Below are 19,543 nucleotides of genomic sequence, written 5' to 3'. Positions count from 1 at the left end.
CTGGGTCTGCTCTTTTTTCCCTCTGCACCTATACCTCTTTGCCAAAAATAGCCGATCTACAAGCTCACAACGCCTCGCAGCACGAGGCGTTGTGAGCTTGTAGATCTGCTATTTTTGGCTAAAGTTCTCCTCAGAAAAAGGATGCTAGGGTTCAAGTGGTTAAGGTAAATAAATAAAAAAAATCATATCACACAAAGATTTGGCGGACCCCTTGTAGTAACTCTGAGGACCCCCTAGAGTTCCCGCTCCGGACCCCCTGTTGAAGACCCCTGGTCTATACAGTACTGAATGTGGCCTGTAACCTTGAATCACCAGCTTGCAATACGTCTTACGAACCACAAGAGGGAGACATAGACATATCGCTGTTGTTTACACGCAGGCAAGCGTGTTGACGTCCCTGTGGTTCACGTACGTGTGCGAGCTGTTGACGTGGAAATCGTGGACGGAGGAAAACATGGCGGCGCCCACAGCAGCCGAAGACGAGACGATGGACAAGTTGCCTGCTGCTGGTTCATCATCTCAGCCCGGTGAAGATGCAGACTGTGCCAGGGCCCTGCAGGAGGTGGAGGAATACGTGGTGGCCTTCATGGAGAAGGAGGTGGGCAGCGACGTGAAGTCACTGAGGAACGTCGGGGAGATCCTGGAGAGACTGACTGCAGAGAACAAGTTGCTGGAAGAACAGGTCAGGATCATCAGAGCCATGATGATACAGACAGAGCTGAGCAGTGGTGTTAAAGTAACGAAGTACATTTACTCAAGTACTGCACTTGTATAGCTGTAGAATACAACCCTCGTAGACGTATTTATGATTCTGACGTTTTCAATCTACGAGAGTTGTAGGGTTCACGCCCCATGGAGACAGGGACTTTCTGCACTATGCCCCGTAGACACTCCAAACATGTACAAATTGAAAATAAAGGTGCTTACCCCCAAGCCCCAAATGTTAACTGTCTCTACGTGGTAGTAGTTTAATAAATAATCCATATCCTTCAATAAAGAAGTGTTTTAATGCCGCCTGTGGCCGAACGCCATTTTTTCACCCTCGTTTACTTCCTGTTTCATTTAGTGTAATTCCGGGTTTCACCGGATGCGCCCTGTCACTACCCGTCACTACCGCCCATTGGGAACTTCCGACAGAATCGGCCACAGACGGCATTAAAACACTTCTTTATTGAAAGATATGGATTATTACATTAAACTACTACCACGTAGAGACAGTTAACATTTGGGGCTTGGGGGTAAGCACCTTTATTTTCAATTTGTACATGTTTGGAGTGTCTACGGGGCATAGTGCAGAAAGTCCCTGTCTCCATGGGGCGTGAACCCTACAACTCTCGTAGATTGAAAACGTCAGAATCATAAATACGTCTACGAGAGTTGTATTCTACAGCTAGCACTTGTACATTTTTTAAAGGTATTTTTTACTTTACTGGAGTGTTTCCAATTTTCAGTTCTTTTACTTACTACTCCATTACATCTCAGAGGCAAATATTGTACTTTTTACTCCACTACAATTATTTGACAACTTAAGTTACTTTGTAGATTTTGATTATTATTTCAAAACTAACCATTTTAACCACCATATTAACCACTTTATTATCACGTTGTGAGATTTTCATACATGTTGAACACTTGTGAAATAGGAAATTCTGTGTAATGGCTGAGTACTTTTACTTTTGATACTTTAAGTACACTTTGATGCCAATACTTTTGTACTTTTACTCAAGTATTTTTTTTATACCGGGCTATTACTTGTAACAGAGTATTTCTGCATTGCAGTATTGGTACTTTTACTTTTACTTTTTAAGTAAAACCTTTGAGTACTTTTTCCACCACTGACTGCAAGCTTGTCTACTTATTCATTTAGTTAGCTGTTTATCTTGCAGTGTGTGTAACTCATGTGACAGTATTTACCACGGCTCTGGATGCATTAACTCCCTGATTATAACTGTGACTATGCACTAAATACTATGCACTTGTGTGTGTGAGTCATATAATATATGACTGTGAATACTGAATATAGCAGCCTACTCCATTCCCACAGATTGAATATCTGCTGCTAAGTGCAAGAGACTGGGGTACTCTGCCTTGTTGCTATTTGATTTTATTTAAGTACACAATATACACAATACACTTAGGTACTAGTACTTGTGTATATTTAGCATTTTCTTGTTTCTTATGATTTTTCTATTGAATTGCAATTCATGGGAGCTTAGTAACTATGGAAAATGATTTCACCCACACATACTGGTACAACAGTGAAATTGGATTGTCTCCCTGTCCAAGTCCTTTGGGTAGCCAGTAAATCCTCCACGTTAATGTGACTCTGAACTAACTAGTTAACATTTGTACACTCTCCGAGTTACACGTGAGGATTCACACACTGTGTGAAGTGTCACTCACGGGCGACCGGAAGAGTGGGCACCTAAACATCGTGGGCACCTCGATGTTAAATCGGCTATTTTTTCCAATGGTCTGAACTCTGAAGTAATGTTAAGTAGGCTATAGGCCTACATGGTTTGAACATGCTTGAACATTTGAGGCCTGATATTTCTACAATTGCCACAAAAATGCTACAAAACCTGTTGCTAGTGCAGTCGTGCCATGACTTCAGACCATTTTCTAAAGTCTTTTTTTTTTTTTTTTTTTTTACATTTAGGAAGCAATAGCCAATTTAGCATTGAGGTGTACACACTCGTCCTTTATCCGTGTCAGAGACTAGCACTGTGTTGAGTCAAGATCTTTGTTCCTTAACCCATTAAGACCGGGATAGCATCTGTTTCATTTTAGAATTTAACCATTATTTTATACTTTGGCTATACAAAAATAGCAGATCTACAAGCCGATAGCGTGGCACTATGAACTTGGATATTTGTAGAATCCCCCAGAAGCAAAGATTAGATTTTCAAATGTTTGCTTTAAAAACAAATATATATATTCAAAGATTTGCACACATTTTCCAAGATTTTTCAAAAATAGCAAATCTACAAGCTCGTAGCGTGGCACTCGGTGCCGCGCTATGAGCTTGTAGATCTGCTATTTTTGAATAGCCAAATAAATCTAAAATGACCGAGATGCGTTCCCGGATTGAATGGGTTAACAAGTGTGTGTCCCCCCCCCCCCCAGGTGTTGACAGTATCCAGCTCGGTGCCCCTGAAGGTGTCTGCAGCCTTAACTGCAGCGGAGGAGGCCAGGGTCTCACTTGAGCAAATGCTGCAGAAAGAGAGGGCTCTCTCTAATACACTGCAACAGGTACAGAGCTGATTATTATTTTTATATATTTTTCCAAAAACCTTCCCAGTTCTGTCAGTTTAGCACTGAGCTCTGCTAATGCAACAATGCATTGCTCACTAAGCTACTCTTTTCAGCTACTGCTACTACTCTTTCAACACCGTCTTCAGCCCCACACTTTGTTCTTTGCGGCGAAAGATAGCGTACACAATGTTCACACATACAGTGCACTGGTAGATTTATTTCGTTTTTGTCTGGAGATCAATGAATAATTAAATCACAGAGTAATAGCCAGAGCAAATGGTGAGACCCCCCCTAATAGACACATTGATCCCGCGAGAGAAATTCAGTGTCAAGGCAGTACCACAGTTACGTTACATAAAGTACCAGAAATCAGGAGGTTAAGGTATACTACAGAACTCTTGCTTGGCCTTGGACTGTCTGGGATTAGCATGGTGTATGCGCTATTAACAGGTATGGATGTTAATGTAGTCAAAAGTGCATTAGAAGTAGATTTAACAGTAAATTAACAGCATTGATTAGACCAGCGGTTCTCAAAGGTGTCTTTGAGGGGCTTCCAGGGTGTCCGCTCCCCAGCAAAACTAGTTAATATAGCATTAAAATAAAATCATTTAAACCACTTTAACCCTATATATATATATATATATATATATATCGGCTATTTGGAAATACCCAATCTACAAGCTCACAACGCGTTACGATGCCAAGCGGTGTGAGCTTGCAGATCTGCTATTTTCAAGATCAAAATCTTAAAAAAAATATGAGAAATTTGAATATTTTTGTAACATTTACCTGCACAAATCTTTTATGGGGATCCCTTGCAGATATTTTCAGATGGTGGTCCGTGGTCAAATACTTAATTTGGGGGTCCTTGACTTTTGTTGAAAACCACTGGATTAGAGTACTTATTCGTTCTGGAAGCATTATTTGTATTTTTTTCATGTTTCTAGCACTTACAGGGGGCTCAGCCGTGGGTGGACACACTTAGCCAGACCCTGGGTCAGGTTGACGTCATAGACCGACACATGAAATACCTGCAGTGTCTACAACGCATAGAGGAACTCAGGTAACGTTCACCATGATTGGATATCGTCGCTGTCGGGTGGGAAACCTTGTACAGTGTCCAAAACGTACTTTACTTACGTTACTTTCCAGGAAATCATTATCACTAGTCACAAGCTCCTGTTAATACCATCATTGGTTCAATATTTAAGTTATAAAACCCACAGACAGAATTAGCCACTTTCAAAGTGTTTCCGAAATAGCAAAAGTGTCGATCTGAAATATGGAGATATAGATACAGGGTTTCTAACCGACAGCAATGATATGCAGTTCCTTTGCCTTAACCCCTTACTACACTAAGCGAAAATGCCACATTTTCAGCTCGTCCATGTCGCTGATGTCTCTGTACTGAGAGCTCCATGCTCCCTCTGCCGACAACATGGTGTCCACCTTCTCCACCGCCTCATGGCACATTTTCCGACATGGACACAAGTATTATCTCAAATAATTGTGCTTAGGTGATTATGCAATTATTGTGAGAGTCCTAAGCGTGTGTGTGTGTGTGTGTGTGTGTGTGTGTGTGTGTGTGTGTGTGTGTGTGTGTGTGTGTGTGTGTGTGTGTGTGTGTGTGTGTGTGTGTGTGTGTGTGTGTGTGTGTGTGTGTGTGTGTGTGTGTGTGTGTGTGTGTGTGTGTGTGTGTGTGTGTGTGTGTGTGTGTGTGTGTGTGTGTGCAGTGACTGCATCCAGCAGTGTCTGATGACCAACAGTGTGTGGGAGGCCATCGCGGCGGTGGGGACCATGGCCAGCCTGGTCGTGGGACTGAAGGAGTCCGACTGCACGCACCTGCAGGTGTTCCTCAGAGACACGCTGCGCTTCTGGCACAAAATCATCAAAGACAGACTGGCAGTGTAATAGCCGCGTGTTTTCATCCATTGACTGACTGAATACTTTTATTAGCAGGATTGTTAACAGTACAGGTAGTACGCCAAAAGGTTATGCTAAAAGTACAACTTTAAAACAGTAATACATACAATACAATGTTGGCGAGGGGGGAGCCAGCATGGTACAACAGCAGTGGGAAGAATTAATTGGTATAACGACTAAAAGGCGGTCAAAATAATTTAATACAAAAAGTTTTTTTTTAAAAGTTTGGTTCTCGAAGTGGGGTCCCTGGGGAGTTGCAGGGGGTCCCCAGCTAGATTTTGAGCCCTAGGACCCTTACATGTCTCTATGACACTCATAGTGTTTTGGGGGTCCGTGGTCGTAATTCATACCAAACTTGGGGGTCCTTGAAATTAAGAAGTTAGAGAACCGCTGGCTTATAGCATGATTGTATGTAAGTGTAAGTAAGGTAAGTAAAGTAAAGTATTTGGACCCCAGCAACAGTTGTTACTGCCTTGCCAGTAACTCACTGGGATCTAAACCAACCTCCTTTCCCTATTTTTCTTTTTTAGTGATTTTGAAGAGGTGTTGACTCTGCTTCACTGGCCCTTCATCACCCCTCCCACCCAGTGTCTGTCGCCCCCTGCCAACGCCCAGGAGATCAACAGCCAGCTGGACCTGCTGGCCGGACAGCTTTTGGCTCTGCAGACCTCGTATCCTTCAACACGCACGCACACAGGGACTCCCTCTTTCTTTGGTGTTTCGCCTTGATTGCGCTTAAACCCTAACATTTAACTTCACTAAAACTATGCCTAAACCTAACCCTAACCTCACAAGCACTATGCCTAACCCTAACCTCAGTCTGTTATATGGATTGGACATGGCTCTAAATATTTGTCATCATAGAGACGTACAAGACAAGACAGGTTCATGTCCATGAGTGTGCTTTCTTCCATAATATGAAATTATTTTATTACAGCACTGTACATATACAGTACTATATTATCTATTGTTAACTCAACAGTGATACTTTTTGGCTCTTGTGTTAAAATATTTGTTAAAGTAAATGTTGTTATTATTAACACATTCCCTGCCAGAGGGTTTTTTTTATTTTACTTCCCCCAGTGCCAGTGTTTAAATTTTTTTTACACAGGAGCCGAGATACAGGATTTTAAAGTAATAAGTTAACCAAGGAGTGAATGGAGCTAGAAATCCTTGGATCGTGATATCTCTGGTTCTGTGTGGATAAATTGAAAAAAAAAAAGACCAAAAAAAAAAAAAAAAAAACTCTTGCCAAATGTTTGTTTTAAGAGGACAACGCGCCAGAGGAGTCAGAGCGCAGTGGTAACAAAACAGTTTAGTGACACGATGGAGTATGTGCTTGCTTTCTTTCTTTAACTTCCTCCTCCAGTGATGATGTCATATCGGAGAAGGCGGCGTCGGCCCCCCGTCCAGGTGTGCCCCAGGCTCCGCCCCTCTCCCTGCCCGTCCAGATCATGCTGGTGCCACTCAGCAAGAGGTTCAGATACCACTTCACTGGAAACAGACAGACCAACTCACTGCACAAGGTCTGACACACGCACGCACGCACACACGTACTTTTGTATTAGTGTACTTTTGAGGACAGCAACATTTTAGGAGGGTGATTTTATGAGTGCCATTTACCCCTAAACCTGATGCTGAAAATAGCAAGCTCACTGTGTGTGTGTGTGTGTGTGTGTGTGTGTGTGTGTGTGTGTGTGTGTGTGTGTGTGTGTGTGTGTGTGTGTGTGTGTGTGTGTGTGTGTGTGTGTGTGTGTGTGTGTGTGTGTGTGTGTGTGTGTGTGTGTGTGTGTGTGTGTGTCAGCCGGAGTGGTACCTGACCCAAGTTCTGATGTGGATGGGGAACAGCTCTGCCTTCATGGAGGACAAGATACAGCCCATCATGGACCGGGCTGGAAGCAACTGCAGCGCCAGGGTACTTGCTGCCCTGCCCTTTTTATTCAAAAGACTGTACTTGTGACTAAAACAAAAATTGCTGTCAAAATGAACACTGGTGTGTTTGTGTGTGTGTGTGTGATCAGGTGGAGCTGTTCCGTGGCCTGCTGTCTCTAGCCCAGGAGAAGTTGGCCAGCGACGCCCCAAGACTCCTGTACGACGACGCTCTCTTCTGCCACCTGGTGGACGAGCTGCTGCAGTTCGAGAAGGAGCTGAGGGGAACCCACAACTACCCCACCTCTCTCCCCGGAGCCCTGCACATCCTGCTGGACGAGGCCACGCTGCAGAAGTGGCTCACGGTCGAGAAGAAGAGTATGTTGGGAAAATGATTGTGTTTCTGTTACTATACTTGTGAGGACCAAATGTCCCCACAAGTATGGTAGAATTTCACAAATAGACGTTGTGAGGACCATTTCAGAGAAATGTTGTTTTATGGTAAAAAAATATATATATATATTTTTTTTTTGAGTGGTGCCAGCCACTCCTGCACTTGACCGTGTGTTGGTCCGTCCGTCCGTCCGTTTGAGCATGGCCTCAACAGCTGCAGCTGATTGCAACACAAGGATGCAACCAGTTACACTAATTCAAAGGCACCACTCTCTTCACACTGGGTTAGGATTAAGGTTATGTTTAGGCATAGTTTTGTGAGATTAAGGTTAGGATTAGACATTTAGACGTTAGGTTTAGGGTTAGAGTTAGAATTATGCTTGCTAATAACTTTGTTTCGCACTGGTGTCGTGCACTAAAAAATATTTTTCGGCTTTAGGCTTACGGTTAAACATGGCAAAAAAATTTACATTTAAATCGCCGTCCTAAAATGTTGATGTCCTCACAAGTATAGTAATACAACCGTGTGTGTGAACAAATATGTTTTGTTTTGTTCAACAGAATCTCAATGAAAACTGAAAATCAGAACATGCATCAGACAGACTCACTTGCTGTTCTTTATTTCTCTCCCCTCTCCTCTCCTCTCCTCTCCAGTGGCGGTGGAGAAGGTGGACACCATGTTGTCGGCAGAGGGAGCATGGAGCTCTCAGTACAGAGACATCAGCGACATGGATGAGCTGAAAGCTCCGGACTGCGCTGAGACCTTCATGACGCTGCTCCTGGTCATCACAGGTACCACTGCCCTGTGGGGATTCAAGGATCATTTCTGTCACACTTCATGTTAGTCTCACGTCACCCAGTGGCGGAGCGTCCGGGGAGGCCAGGGAGGCGGCCGCCTCCGGGCCCGCGACCCAGGAGGGCCCGGGCCGTCAGATAATAAATCGGTAAAATCAGGCAAAAATAAGAATTAAACAACATAACCCTAACCTAACCCTACCCTAACCCTAAAACCGAAAAAAAGTGACAAAAAGCCCCCCAAAAAGTGACCGAATCCGCCGAAAACCCGCAAAATTTTGCCCGCGTGCGTGCATGCGCAGGGGGGGCCTGATCACTGTGCTGTGCCTCCCGGCCCGGCTTTGAGTTGTTCCGCCACTGACGTCACCAGTCCAGACAATCAGGAGATCTCCGACTGACTATAACTATGGACTAAAACGTTAATATTAAAAAGTGTATTATGTTAGTTCTAATTATCCAATCCACAACATCAATCGATTGATCGGTAATTAAAACAAGCATGCGCTGAATATGCACGCAGCCGAAAGATTAACAGCATCACAGAACCAATGCAAAGACTCTAGGGGCGTTCCTTCGTATTATGACGTATCAGGTTTGTAAAGCAATGGGCGTAGGTGTGTTACTGCTGGTCTTCTCTGCAGTCCAGGCCCCTTTAAGATTTCTCCTGACGTATCAGTAGGGCGGAGATCTCTGATCGCCTATAGCCTACTGTAGCTGTAAATGTTTAACCTAGAATAGTGTTGTTCTTGTATCTGTGGGCAGTTAATAAACTAGGCAGCTATATATAGAGCAATTATTAACTTAAAACACTTTTTTCTTTTTCTCTTTATAATCAAAAGAGTGCGTGTTGATGGTCTACACATCTAGGCTGAAATAATACCTGTACTAGGATCAAGTACATTTTCACTACAGTATATAGTGTGTAGGGTTGCCCACCGTCCCTTGAAATAAGGAATTGTCCCTTGTTTGGAAACTAAAAGACACGTCCCTTATTGAACTGATAAGGGACAAACTTTAAGTAGCTTTCCCTAAGTATTTTGAGCACGGTACGGTACGGTTCGGTGCGGTGGAGAACCAGAACCTTTCCTCAACTTTATCTGTAAAAACTAAAAGGAAAGAAAAATGCAAGCTATTTGCGCCCACTGCGCCGCATATGTTTGATGTAATGGTAACCGTTGCGGATGAATTGCATCATGTTGTAGTTTTGTTTCTCACAAGACACTTAGCCTGGTTGTGGAAGGGGGGGCAGGGGGGACAATGGAAAACGGTGGCCACAATCGCACTAATCTCAGCACGACTTGGCATGGCATGGTTTGCCTCTTAAATAGAACATTTTTTTCCTTAATTTTGGGAATCAATCAATCAGAATCAGAATCAGTTTTATTGTCACATCACAGGTTTACAAGGTAAAAAAGTGGGTGAAATTCGTTTTTGTACATCGTTCCCATCGCAACGTTAGTTTCCATAGAAAGAAGAGGGGGGGGGGGGAGAAGAAGAGGGGGTGGGGGGCAAGTGGGAAGGAGATCAAAACAGAAAATGACACAAATTACAAGTTCACACAGCTCATATAATACAGGTTGTTAACCACTTAAACCCAAGAGTCTAGACTTAGTAAACTGGACCTGAGTTGTCTCTTTTTTCTGTCTATAGTATGTCTTTGTCAAAAATAGCAGTTCTACACGCTCACAACGCGTTGTTAGCTTGTAGATCTTCTAATTTTGGTTAATGTTCTCCCCAGAACGTGGATGCTGGGGTTCAAGTAATATAATATACAAAAACTGTACATGTATATACAGTGAGATTGTATCTTTTTCTGGCTGTCCCTTATTTTTCTTGAAAATAAGGGACTGTATTATAGTTAAAAGAAATCATCAAACAATATAAATATGCAATGTTCCTGTTTGTCCCCCTCCAGAGCGCTACCGTTCTCTGCCGTGTCCCAAAGCGCAGCTCAAGTTTCTGGAACTACAGCGGGAACTGGTGGACGACTTCCGTATCCGCCTCACACAGGTGAGAGAAGGAGGGAGGGCTTCCATATCCACCTCACATAGATGAGGGAGGAAGGGGAGAAGGAAGGAGGGCAGGGGAGAAAGAGGAAGGGAGGATCCCAACCAAAAAGAGAACCATAAAGCTTAGAAACATCTGTGATTTGAGAACGAGGCAGCGGGGCATTGATGGTGAGAAATGACAACACAGTCATCCATGCTGGGAGAGAGATTTGTATTAAAGGAGTACTTCACCTTCAATGTGACTTTTCCCCAACAGTTACTCACCCTGTCAAACCTTGAACACATTGCATTTTTTTTTTTTTTTTTGCATTCGATTCATCGTGAAGGAATGCAACAAAGATGCAAAAAAATACTTGATGAATTACAGAAAGTAGGGGTCCAATATGAAAAACAACAAGACTATATCACAAATCTGTTAATAAACTCCAACACAGCTGTGTTAGAGTGAATGTGGTTGATCGGTTGCAGGGCGATACCTGTCATTTACTATTTGCTGTTTATTTTTGCTCGCTCCGACCACTTTCCAAATGAGCAACAAAGTGGCCATTTTGGTCTGTATACCAGTCTATTGTATAAACGAATGCCAAAACACCGCCGATGGCTGTTGGCGGCGCGAGGCGTTGTGGGTATTGTCCTGCAAACCGAAGTGCTAGCGAGGGAATACAGATGAGTGTTCTCTCCGTGGGAAGTGGATGACGTTGTTCTTCCACTCTGCTCCCAGGTGATGAAAGAGGAGTCCAGAACCCCGCTGGGAGCGCGCTACGGTGCCATCCTCAACGCCGCCAACTACATCTCCACCGTGCTGGCAGACTGGGGGGACAATGTGGTGTGTATAGGTCCACAAGTGCTTGATCCTATCGATGATATGCTCTCCCAACAACATGAACCCTAGTGTCCCAACTCTGGTGTGAACAATCGCCGAAAATAGTCGCTCATACAGTGGAGTAAAAAGTAAATGTTTTGCCCCTGAGATGTAGCAAAAACTATTGGAAAATTGAAACACTCAAGTAAAGTAAAAGTACCTCAAAATTGCACTGAAGTACAGTACTTGTAGTACTTGAGTAAATGTATGTTGCTTTACACCACTGATTAACTCAACTTGAAAACGAATCGATTCGTGTAAGATGTTTTTTTTTTCTCTCCATCTCTTCTCCTCCTCCCCAGTTTTTCCTGCAGTTGCAGCAGGACGCCGTCTCCCTGGCCGACGACGAGGAGGAGGGTGTCCTGGGTGGTCTGGGCATGACGGAGGTGGGCCGCCTGGCCTCCCTGGAGGGCTCGCTGTTCGAGGGCCTCCTGGCCCTACTGGAGAGGCTGAGGGGGGACATGTTGGGACGCATCCTGGACGCGGTCATGAGAGACGTGAAGGGGAAGGCCAAGGACTACCGCCAGGACAGGCCAGTCCCTTATCTTGATTTGGATGGATTTCTGTATTTCGAAACAATAGCATAATATGCAAGGGATAATTGAATGCGAGCCGGTCATCGTTGAGAAACAAAGCCCGACAGGATGATTAGATCCCCACGCGAAGCGGAGGGGTCTTTATCATCCGTCAGTAAAGAAACCTAATTTCTTTACTGATGTGATGGCAGCTTCATTAGTTTCTCTTTGAACCTGGATTTATTTCCATTTAGGCTTAGATGTGGGGGAGCCTATTCCAAAACGCTATAGCTCTATTACATTACCGTTCTCTTAACACATTGCGTGCCAATCGCGTAGTTCTACGCGAACCTAAATAATTGCGCAGCGTGCCAGTCGCGTAGTTCTACGCGAAGTGGTCATTTTTATTTATTTTTCTCGCAGGTTCACATTTCATTGTAGGCCTCCCTCGCAGTGACACATTTCATTGTAGCACACCCGGATATGGAAATATCCGTATGCGGAGATTTTCGTTCCCACCCGCCGTCGCTCAAAATCTTCCCCTAATCCGCCATTATCTCGGAGTTGTTTTTCTCCTCGCTGATCGCTGTTTAACATAAACCGCGACTACTGCAAAATGGAATGTCGCCGATCGAAACGGTCTTCTCCGGGCCACTCACACAGCTACCCTGTGTGTCTACAAACAGTTTAACGTTTAATCTTAAGGTATTTAGCGAGGTCTGTGGCGACGTGAAAAAAACGAAAAAACAACAACAAATCGCTGGCACTGGTGAGTACATTATGATATTAAACTCTGGCGTGGAATGTGTTAAGGGCATTGGTTCTGGCCCGAGTAAAGAGACTACCTTAAGGTCTGTCTGTCTAGTATCATAACCATGTCTCTCATTGAAGTGCAATAGCTGTAAGAACAAGTTAGTGGGTTTACGTAAGGTACAGATGTTATTTAAGTACCCAATAGGGCACAATAAGGTAGCCGGTGGTCCATAAGTACGATTCATGGGAGCTACGCTAATATACCGCAGCCGTATTCCCATGGAAAACCTTGATCTGCAGCCTGAGATTACTTTCCTCGCTCAACTCTCCCTTCCTCCCTGTCTGTCTGTCCCCGTGTCTGTCTGTGTGTCAGGTGGTTGTCCCTGCCGTCGCAGTGCGACCAGGCCACCATGTCTCTGTCCAGCTCGGCGTGTCCCATGATGCTTTGCCTGCGGGACCACCTGCTGAACCTGCAGCAGCTGCTGTGTGTCCCTCTGTTCCAGATCGCCTGGCAGGGTCTGGCCGAACGGCTGGACAACTACCTCTACCAGGAAGTGAGTTGGCAAAGGGGCGAGAGGTGGAGGCTCTGGGGTGACAATGGATTTGTCTTTGGCTTGCAAGGTGTCCTGGAAAGAAAAAATGACCTTTGTAACTTCTACTTCTGAATATACTTAAGTATTTTCTAAAGCATGTACCTTTTGAATACTTTAGTATTATAAAAGCCAGTACAAATTTGACAGTGCAACTTTCACTTGTCATATTTGACTGGGAGTATCTATACTTTGACTCAAGCCCTGGGGCTGAGTACATTTTGGACTGCCAATGTGACTATGAAACCCCCCCAAAAAGCTATGTAAACCTTTCCCACAATGCAACGCATTTTATTTGTACCAGACGGTCAACCCGCTTGTAATTTCTGTGTCAGGTGATCCTCTATAATCATTTCAACGAGGGCGGGGCGGCCCAGCTCCAGTTTGACATGACCAGAAACCTCTTCCCTCTGTTTGGACACTACTGCAAGAGACCCGAGAACTTCTTCAAACAGTACGTGTGCGTGTGTGTGTGTGTGTGTGTGTGATAGACAGAGAGACTGGCTGTTTGGATTGTATATGGTTGTCTGTGTTCATCTTCTATGCATTTTTGTGTGCTTTATATACAGAGAGAGAGATAGGTGTGAGTACCTTAGTTGCTTAGCTGCTTCAAAGGAATTCCTTTTTTCCCACTCATATCCTCAGTACTTCCAAAAGACAGCATTTTCGCTCAGACATGACTATTTCAAAGACTTGTGTTGTGGCGTAAACGGTCTCACGCACCAATAAGGAATACGCCTGGGCGTGCAAGTGTAGGGTTCAACATGAGCTGAGTTCACGTGCACACGCTCGCCCAGGCACGCTCCTTGTTTGTGCGTCAAGACTTTTCATTGATACGACTGGATGCATGACACTTGGGTTTTACTGTGAGAGTTGTGAGGTGCAGGGAGTTTTTAAACAGATTATTATTATTTAATTTTTTTATATATCTGTTTATTGGTTTTTTTGCAGGTTATTTTTCCTCCCATATGAGGACAACATTCGTAAAGTCAAATTGCAGGCATATATATTGTACATAGGTACCCCACATTTCCCTCCCGCCCACCCACTCGCCCTCCCACCCACCCACTCTTCTCGGTTACTGAGACAGTGCTACAATCAAAAAGAGGAAAGCCAAAAAAAAAAAAAAAAAAAAAAAAAAAACAGACAACTGCAAGTAAAAAAAAAAAAAAAAAAAGGGGGGGAGGGGGGGACCACCTGTGTGCGCACAGACATCAGCTCACATGGACAGTACACAAGTCTATATTTTCACCTTTCCATAATTCAAGTATCGCTTTCCTCCGGGGTTACTGTCAAGGTCCTTACGTAGTCCACAAGAGGCCTCCATGTTTGGTTATAAGTTCTCAAAGAACCATTAAGTGAGAATCAAATTTTTTCAAGCTTGAGATAAAATAGTACATCCTTTATCCAAACAGATTATTTTATATACATTTTAATATATGTTTTAATTATGTTTTTGGACACCTGTTCTCTTCAATTAAAAAAGTTTTTTGGGATTAATTCGCCATAAAGGAATGTGACAAAAACTAAAAAGAATTCTACATGAATTGAAGGCTTCACAGGATGAATAATTGATGGGAGAAAAAAAAGTATTTTTGGTGGTTAAGTATTCCTTTAATACAGTGAGCTTGACCCCCCCCCCTCTCTCTCTTCTCTCCCCCCCTCCCCCCCCCCCCCCAGTGTCAAAGAAGCCTGCATAATTCTGTGTCTCAACGTTGGCTCGGCTCTCCTGCTGAGGGACCTCCTCAGAGATGCAGTGGCGGAGCGCGTTTCTTTAGAGAAGGAGCGGACGGGGGGAGGAGGAGGAGGAGGAGAGAATAATCCTACACCGGAGTCGGCACTCAACGACGTGGGGGTCTACCGTCTGGCCCCCTGCGACGTCCTCATTCTACTCAACCTCAGGGCATCGTGGCCTGGACAGTGAGATGTGTGTGCGTGTGTGTGTGTGTGTGTGTGTACTGTACATTAGGGGTGTGCCGATATATCGTCCCGCGATATATCGCGATACGTTTTCGTGACGATATGTATCGTTTTGAGAAAAAAAAAATCGTTTAAAAAAAAAAAAAAAAAAAGTTTTTTTTTTTTTTTTTTTTTTACAAAATAATCAGGCATGCAAACAGCCCCGAGGTGAAAAGGGTGACAACATGTTTTTTTTTTTCGGGTCAGGTGTCCCACTATTGCCCTATTTGGATTCAAAACGGCTATTGTAGCTGAAAAGCTACAAGTTCGCATATCTGAATAATGCAAAAACAGAATTATTTGTTTGCATTTGCTTTTTTTCTCCCCCATATATTTTTCATAATAAAAAAAGTGCGTATCGTATCGTATCGAAATCGTATCGAAGTTGTGAGCCAAATATCGTATCGTATCGTTTGGTGAAATTAGTGTATCGGCACACCCCTACTGTACATGTGAGCAATAGAGAGAGAATCCTTGTGATGAACTCTTCACCTTCTGCTACCATAAACCCAATCTGGGAACCCATCGGCCCGCCCCGTGTAGAGACCGGATGTCGGGCCGTTTACCCTCCTCTTCCGGTGGTGCTCCTTTTGATTTCATTCCTAATAACAACTCTACACGTTGTGATGGGAGTTGCGGACAGATTCAGCTGCGGAGCTCTGAATCCATCTTGAGAGAATACCATGAACCTAGATGTTAACGGAGCTCATCCTCTGCCGAGATACGCAACATCTATTTAACCACATGAACCCTAGCGTCCCTATTCTGGCCTGGGGGGCTAACATTCGGGGAAGATCGACAACCTCACAACGTGATGTGTTGTGTTGCCGTGTAGATCGGCTATTTTCGGTGAAGAGATTTGCTGTAGAGGGACAAAAAGAGGGGGGGCCTAGTATAGCCCCCTGGAGGACCCCGGTCAACAAAGTATATAGTGCTGCAGTGGTTACCAAACAAACTAAGGTAGGTCTATTTTCTGGTAGTAATCATTGCTATAGAGTGTTTGTTCAGTAACAGGGGGTCTCCCCGTCTCTTAGGCTCTTTAGTAAACAGAAAACACTTCCTCAGGTGGGTTGCCAATATCCGCCAATCAGGAGAGAGTACCCATTTATCAGCTGAAAATGGTATAGTGTTCCAGTTTCACATTTGTCTGGTCATTTCTTTGTTTCATCACATCCAATTTCACTTGTTTATCCTGTATGAGTTCGCTCCCCTGATTGGATAAAATTGGTATCCCGATCTGAAAATGCAGTTTTCTAAAGAGCTGGAGAGACCCCTGTTACTGAGCAAACACTATAGCAATGGTCAGAATATAGAGCTATTTAACACTTATTTCAACAAAGAAATATCTCTTACCCTGTACCTTTCAGTCCCTCACCTGAACCACACTGATAAATTCCAGCTAGAAAGTCCAGAGGTGCATTTTGAATGACGAGTTGTGCGTTGCTTCTGAGGCCTACTGATTGTATGCTACCAAAATCAGTTTAAATAGCTGCCAATGGCTGTGTAGTAGGTAAGAACACCTCAGTGTAGAGGTGTAACGATAAAGTAACTGCATCGAAAAATCGTTTTGAATTTCCAACGATCTACTATATCGATATGCAAACAGCAAAATATCGTATCGTTTGACTTTGTATCGTATCGAATCGTTTTACAATGCAAATAATCGTATCGAATCTTTTGCAATGCAAATAATCAATTTTATCAATAATAAGTACTTTTAAGAAGAAAAAAGAGAAAGAGGGGTTTATATCCAGTATCCAGGTATTTATTTTTGACACAGAATTTTTGGGTAAATAAATAGTTACTGTATCGATTTTAAATCATTGAATCGAATCATATCGTTCTAAATTAACCTGTCCTGTATCGAAACGTATCGTATCGTTATACATGAACCTGTATCGTTCATGTATCGTATCGACAACCAAGTATCGTGATACGTATCGAATCGTTGTTAAAACGTATCGTTACACCCCTACCTCAGTGGAGTCCAAGTTATCCACTTTCCACCTGGCATCTCTATTTTGGCCATGGCATTATGGGTGCAAATTGTCAAAAATTGTCAAAAATAGCAGATCTACAAGCATACAACGTGTCACACTGTGTCGTTGTGTGGCGAAGTATATAGGGCTTAAGTGGTTAACTTCAGGTTCCAGGAGGGTTTTCATTAAAGAAGACACCAGTTAAAAGGACATTAGATGAACAAGATGACTCCGTTTGCTCAACAACCATGAAAAACTATTGTATGTAATTCTCAATGATTTGAATAATTTGTCAAATGAAACTTGGATAACGGATGTAAAAATACAAAATGATGATCACTGATTATTAACATTTTGGCCTGAGTAAGCCTGATGCTTGACATACATGACTCAGGAGTCATGTAGCTCTGAGTTTTGTGCATTAATTTGAAACAGGACTGTTAAAGAACTGGAAACTTGTGGAAAGTCATCAAAATGCTGAAAACTCTATAAAACTGTCTATGAAGAACAACCGATCTCGTCTCGGAGAGGATTCACAGACCAGATCAACAAGCTCACAACACTTGACCACAGGCATCACCGCGGCTTCATTCTTAATGGGACGGAATTAATTTGGTTTCATTTCAATCTCTTGTTCCCCCTCCATAATTTGATTCCAGCTGGAAATGTAAGTTGTTGGGAGTGATGAGTTCTTACTTGTCTTCCCTGATTGTGAGCTGCCGTGGCATTAGTCCGACGGTCCATTGTTCTTAAGTACCATTGTTCCGACGACATGCATTATAACTAAACTTAACCCGACCCTTAACCTCACAAAAGCTATGCCTAACCATAACCCTACCCTTAACCTCACAAAAAGCTATGTCTAAACCTAACCTCACATGAATCTAACATTTGTCAACTATCCTTAGTAACAGGGGTCCGCTTCTTTTTAGTTTGAAGAAGGAATTATCCTTGAGTCATGTGTAGGAAGAGCTAGGACCAACACGACTGGAATTGGAGACCAAGACTGAACCGTGGGTATAGGGCTGGGCAAGATATCCTTATTATATAGGATATTATGATATGAGACTAGATATTGTCTGGGGTTTTGGATATCGTAATATCATGATATGGCATAAGTGTTGTCTTTTCCTCATTTTAATCACTTTAAGGAATAGTTCACCCAAAAAATCTCCATGAATTCAAGGCTTCATGGGGTGTGTAATCGATCGAAAATACAATTTTTTTTGGGTGAACTACTCCTTTAAGCCCTATATAATTGCCCCAAAAAAGAAGCAACAATTGCTTGTTATTATCGACATAACGTTATTATGGTTAAATATTGAGCTATTTGGTCAAAAATGTGATATTTGATTGTGTCCATATTGCCCAGCCCTAAACTGTGAGTATTACACCACTTGTACAAAGTACTTGACTCCACTCAGCCAAAAGATAGAAAGTACAAATATGGGATAGGAAGACCTTTTTTGAGACGCGCTACTACCACACAGTTAGTACAGCGTCTTTACATGCAATATACTGCTGTTTTAAGCAGTGAGTTGCTTCCCCACAGCCCAAGTGTCCTACTCCTGTGTACTGTATGTGAGTATAATAGTAAATTCATTTGTAAAAGAAGGATGACAGTGGCACTTAATAAAAACAATATATTTAAATCCTCTTTCAGTCTTGTCTGTGTTTCTCATTAAGTGGAAATAAGTGTTCTGCTATTTTGAATTGAATAGAGTGGATAATGAGGAAATGAAGGATGGGAAAGTCAATGGAACACAACTTGTATGTATGTATGGACTGAAAGTATGTATGTAGTGACTGAAAGTATGTATGTAGTGACTGAAAGTATGTATGTATGTATGTAGTGAGACGAATGTATTTCAACAATGAAGTTGTTATTGCATCACTTCATGTAAAGAAAATAATGACCGACTTGTCAGCTCATGTCTTCTTCCCTCTGCTGTTGAGAAGGGGGCATTGCATGAACAGATACACCATGAATCAGTTGCTTGACTTGCTTCAGTAAAACAAAACAAGGGTGTTAAACAGTCACACACACAAATGTGCATGTGCTGCTTTGACGAGTTATCTATGCTAAAGTCATCTTGACATGTGTAAGAGAGATATGCAATGATGTCCTCCAGTCAGTGAATTTACGACCTCTCAAAACCTTTGGACTTCCCCTCATTCCACGTAGCCGAAAAGTGACAACAAAGACTATTTCAGTCACACAGTCATTTCATTGCAGTGGTGGAAAAATAACTCACATTTTGTACTTAAGTAAAAGTATCAATACTGCAATGTACGTAGAAATACTCCTTTACAAGTAAAAGTCTGGAATTAAGTATTTACTTGAGTAAAAGTACAAAAGTGTTATAAAAATGTACTTAAAGTATCAAAAGTAGAAAGTAGGCCTACTCATTACGCAGAATGTCCTATTTCACAACTTTTCAAATGTATAAAATGTAATAATTTCTTTTTGAAAATTGCAGCTATAACCTCACAATGTGTCGTGCTATTTTCAAATGGCCAAAATGTAGGCATAATGTAGAATGTCCTGTCATCATCCATTAAAAGATGTATAATATAATAATAATAAAGATATATATATAATGTGTAATGTCCTCACACCATCCATTAAAATATGTGAATC

At 42.7% G+C, this 19,543-nt stretch overlaps 1 protein-coding gene and 1 long non-coding RNA gene across 2 annotated transcripts; one reads left to right on the top strand and one right to left on the bottom strand.

Moving 5' to 3' along the window:
• Positions 1-436: 436 nt before the first annotated feature.
• LOC308079276 (RAD50-interacting protein 1-like) lies at positions 437-16,904 on the top strand. The gene is made up of 16 exons (XM_080420666.1): positions 437-682; positions 3,127-3,252; positions 4,203-4,318; positions 4,989-5,162; positions 5,709-5,849; positions 6,548-6,704; positions 6,983-7,093; positions 7,200-7,425; positions 8,095-8,232; positions 10,151-10,245; positions 10,966-11,070; positions 11,409-11,638; positions 12,748-12,928; positions 13,300-13,418; positions 14,645-14,935; positions 15,381-16,904. Exons 1-15 carry the CDS (start codon positions 455-457, stop codon positions 14,886-14,888), a joined length of 2,391 nt encoding a protein of 796 aa, XP_080276792.1. The 5' UTR covers positions 437-454; the 3' UTR covers positions 14,889-14,935; positions 15,381-16,904.
• Positions 16,172-18,548, bottom strand: LOC308079283. The gene is made up of 2 exons (XR_013932582.1): positions 16,900-18,548; positions 16,172-16,443 (listed from the first exon to the last, which is right to left on the bottom strand). It is a non-coding gene; the product is annotated as an uncharacterized lncRNA (long non-coding RNA).
• Positions 18,549-19,543: the final 995 nt, after the last annotated feature.

The sequence above is a fragment of the Gymnoscopelus braueri genome (genome assembly GCF_963280865.1).
Source record: "Gymnoscopelus braueri genome assembly, chromosome: 23".
Taxonomy (NCBI): domain Eukaryota; kingdom Metazoa; phylum Chordata; class Actinopteri; order Myctophiformes; family Myctophidae; genus Gymnoscopelus; species Gymnoscopelus braueri.
Note: the sequence above shows the minus strand (reverse complement) of the source record. Positions and strands in the feature narration are given on the sequence as shown.

Coding starts and splice junctions, on each gene's coding strand:
- LOC308079276 (XM_080420666.1), top strand. CDS start 455: ATGGCGGCGCCCACAGCAGCCGAAGACGAGACGATGGACAAGTTGCCT. Junction 10,246..10,965: donor TCCGTATCCGCCTCACACAG/GTGAGAGAAGGA, acceptor CTCTGCTCCCAG/GTGATGAAAGAGGAGTCCAG. Junction 12,929..13,299: donor ACAACTACCTCTACCAGGAA/GTGAGTTGGCAA, acceptor TTTCTGTGTCAG/GTGATCCTCTATAATCATTT.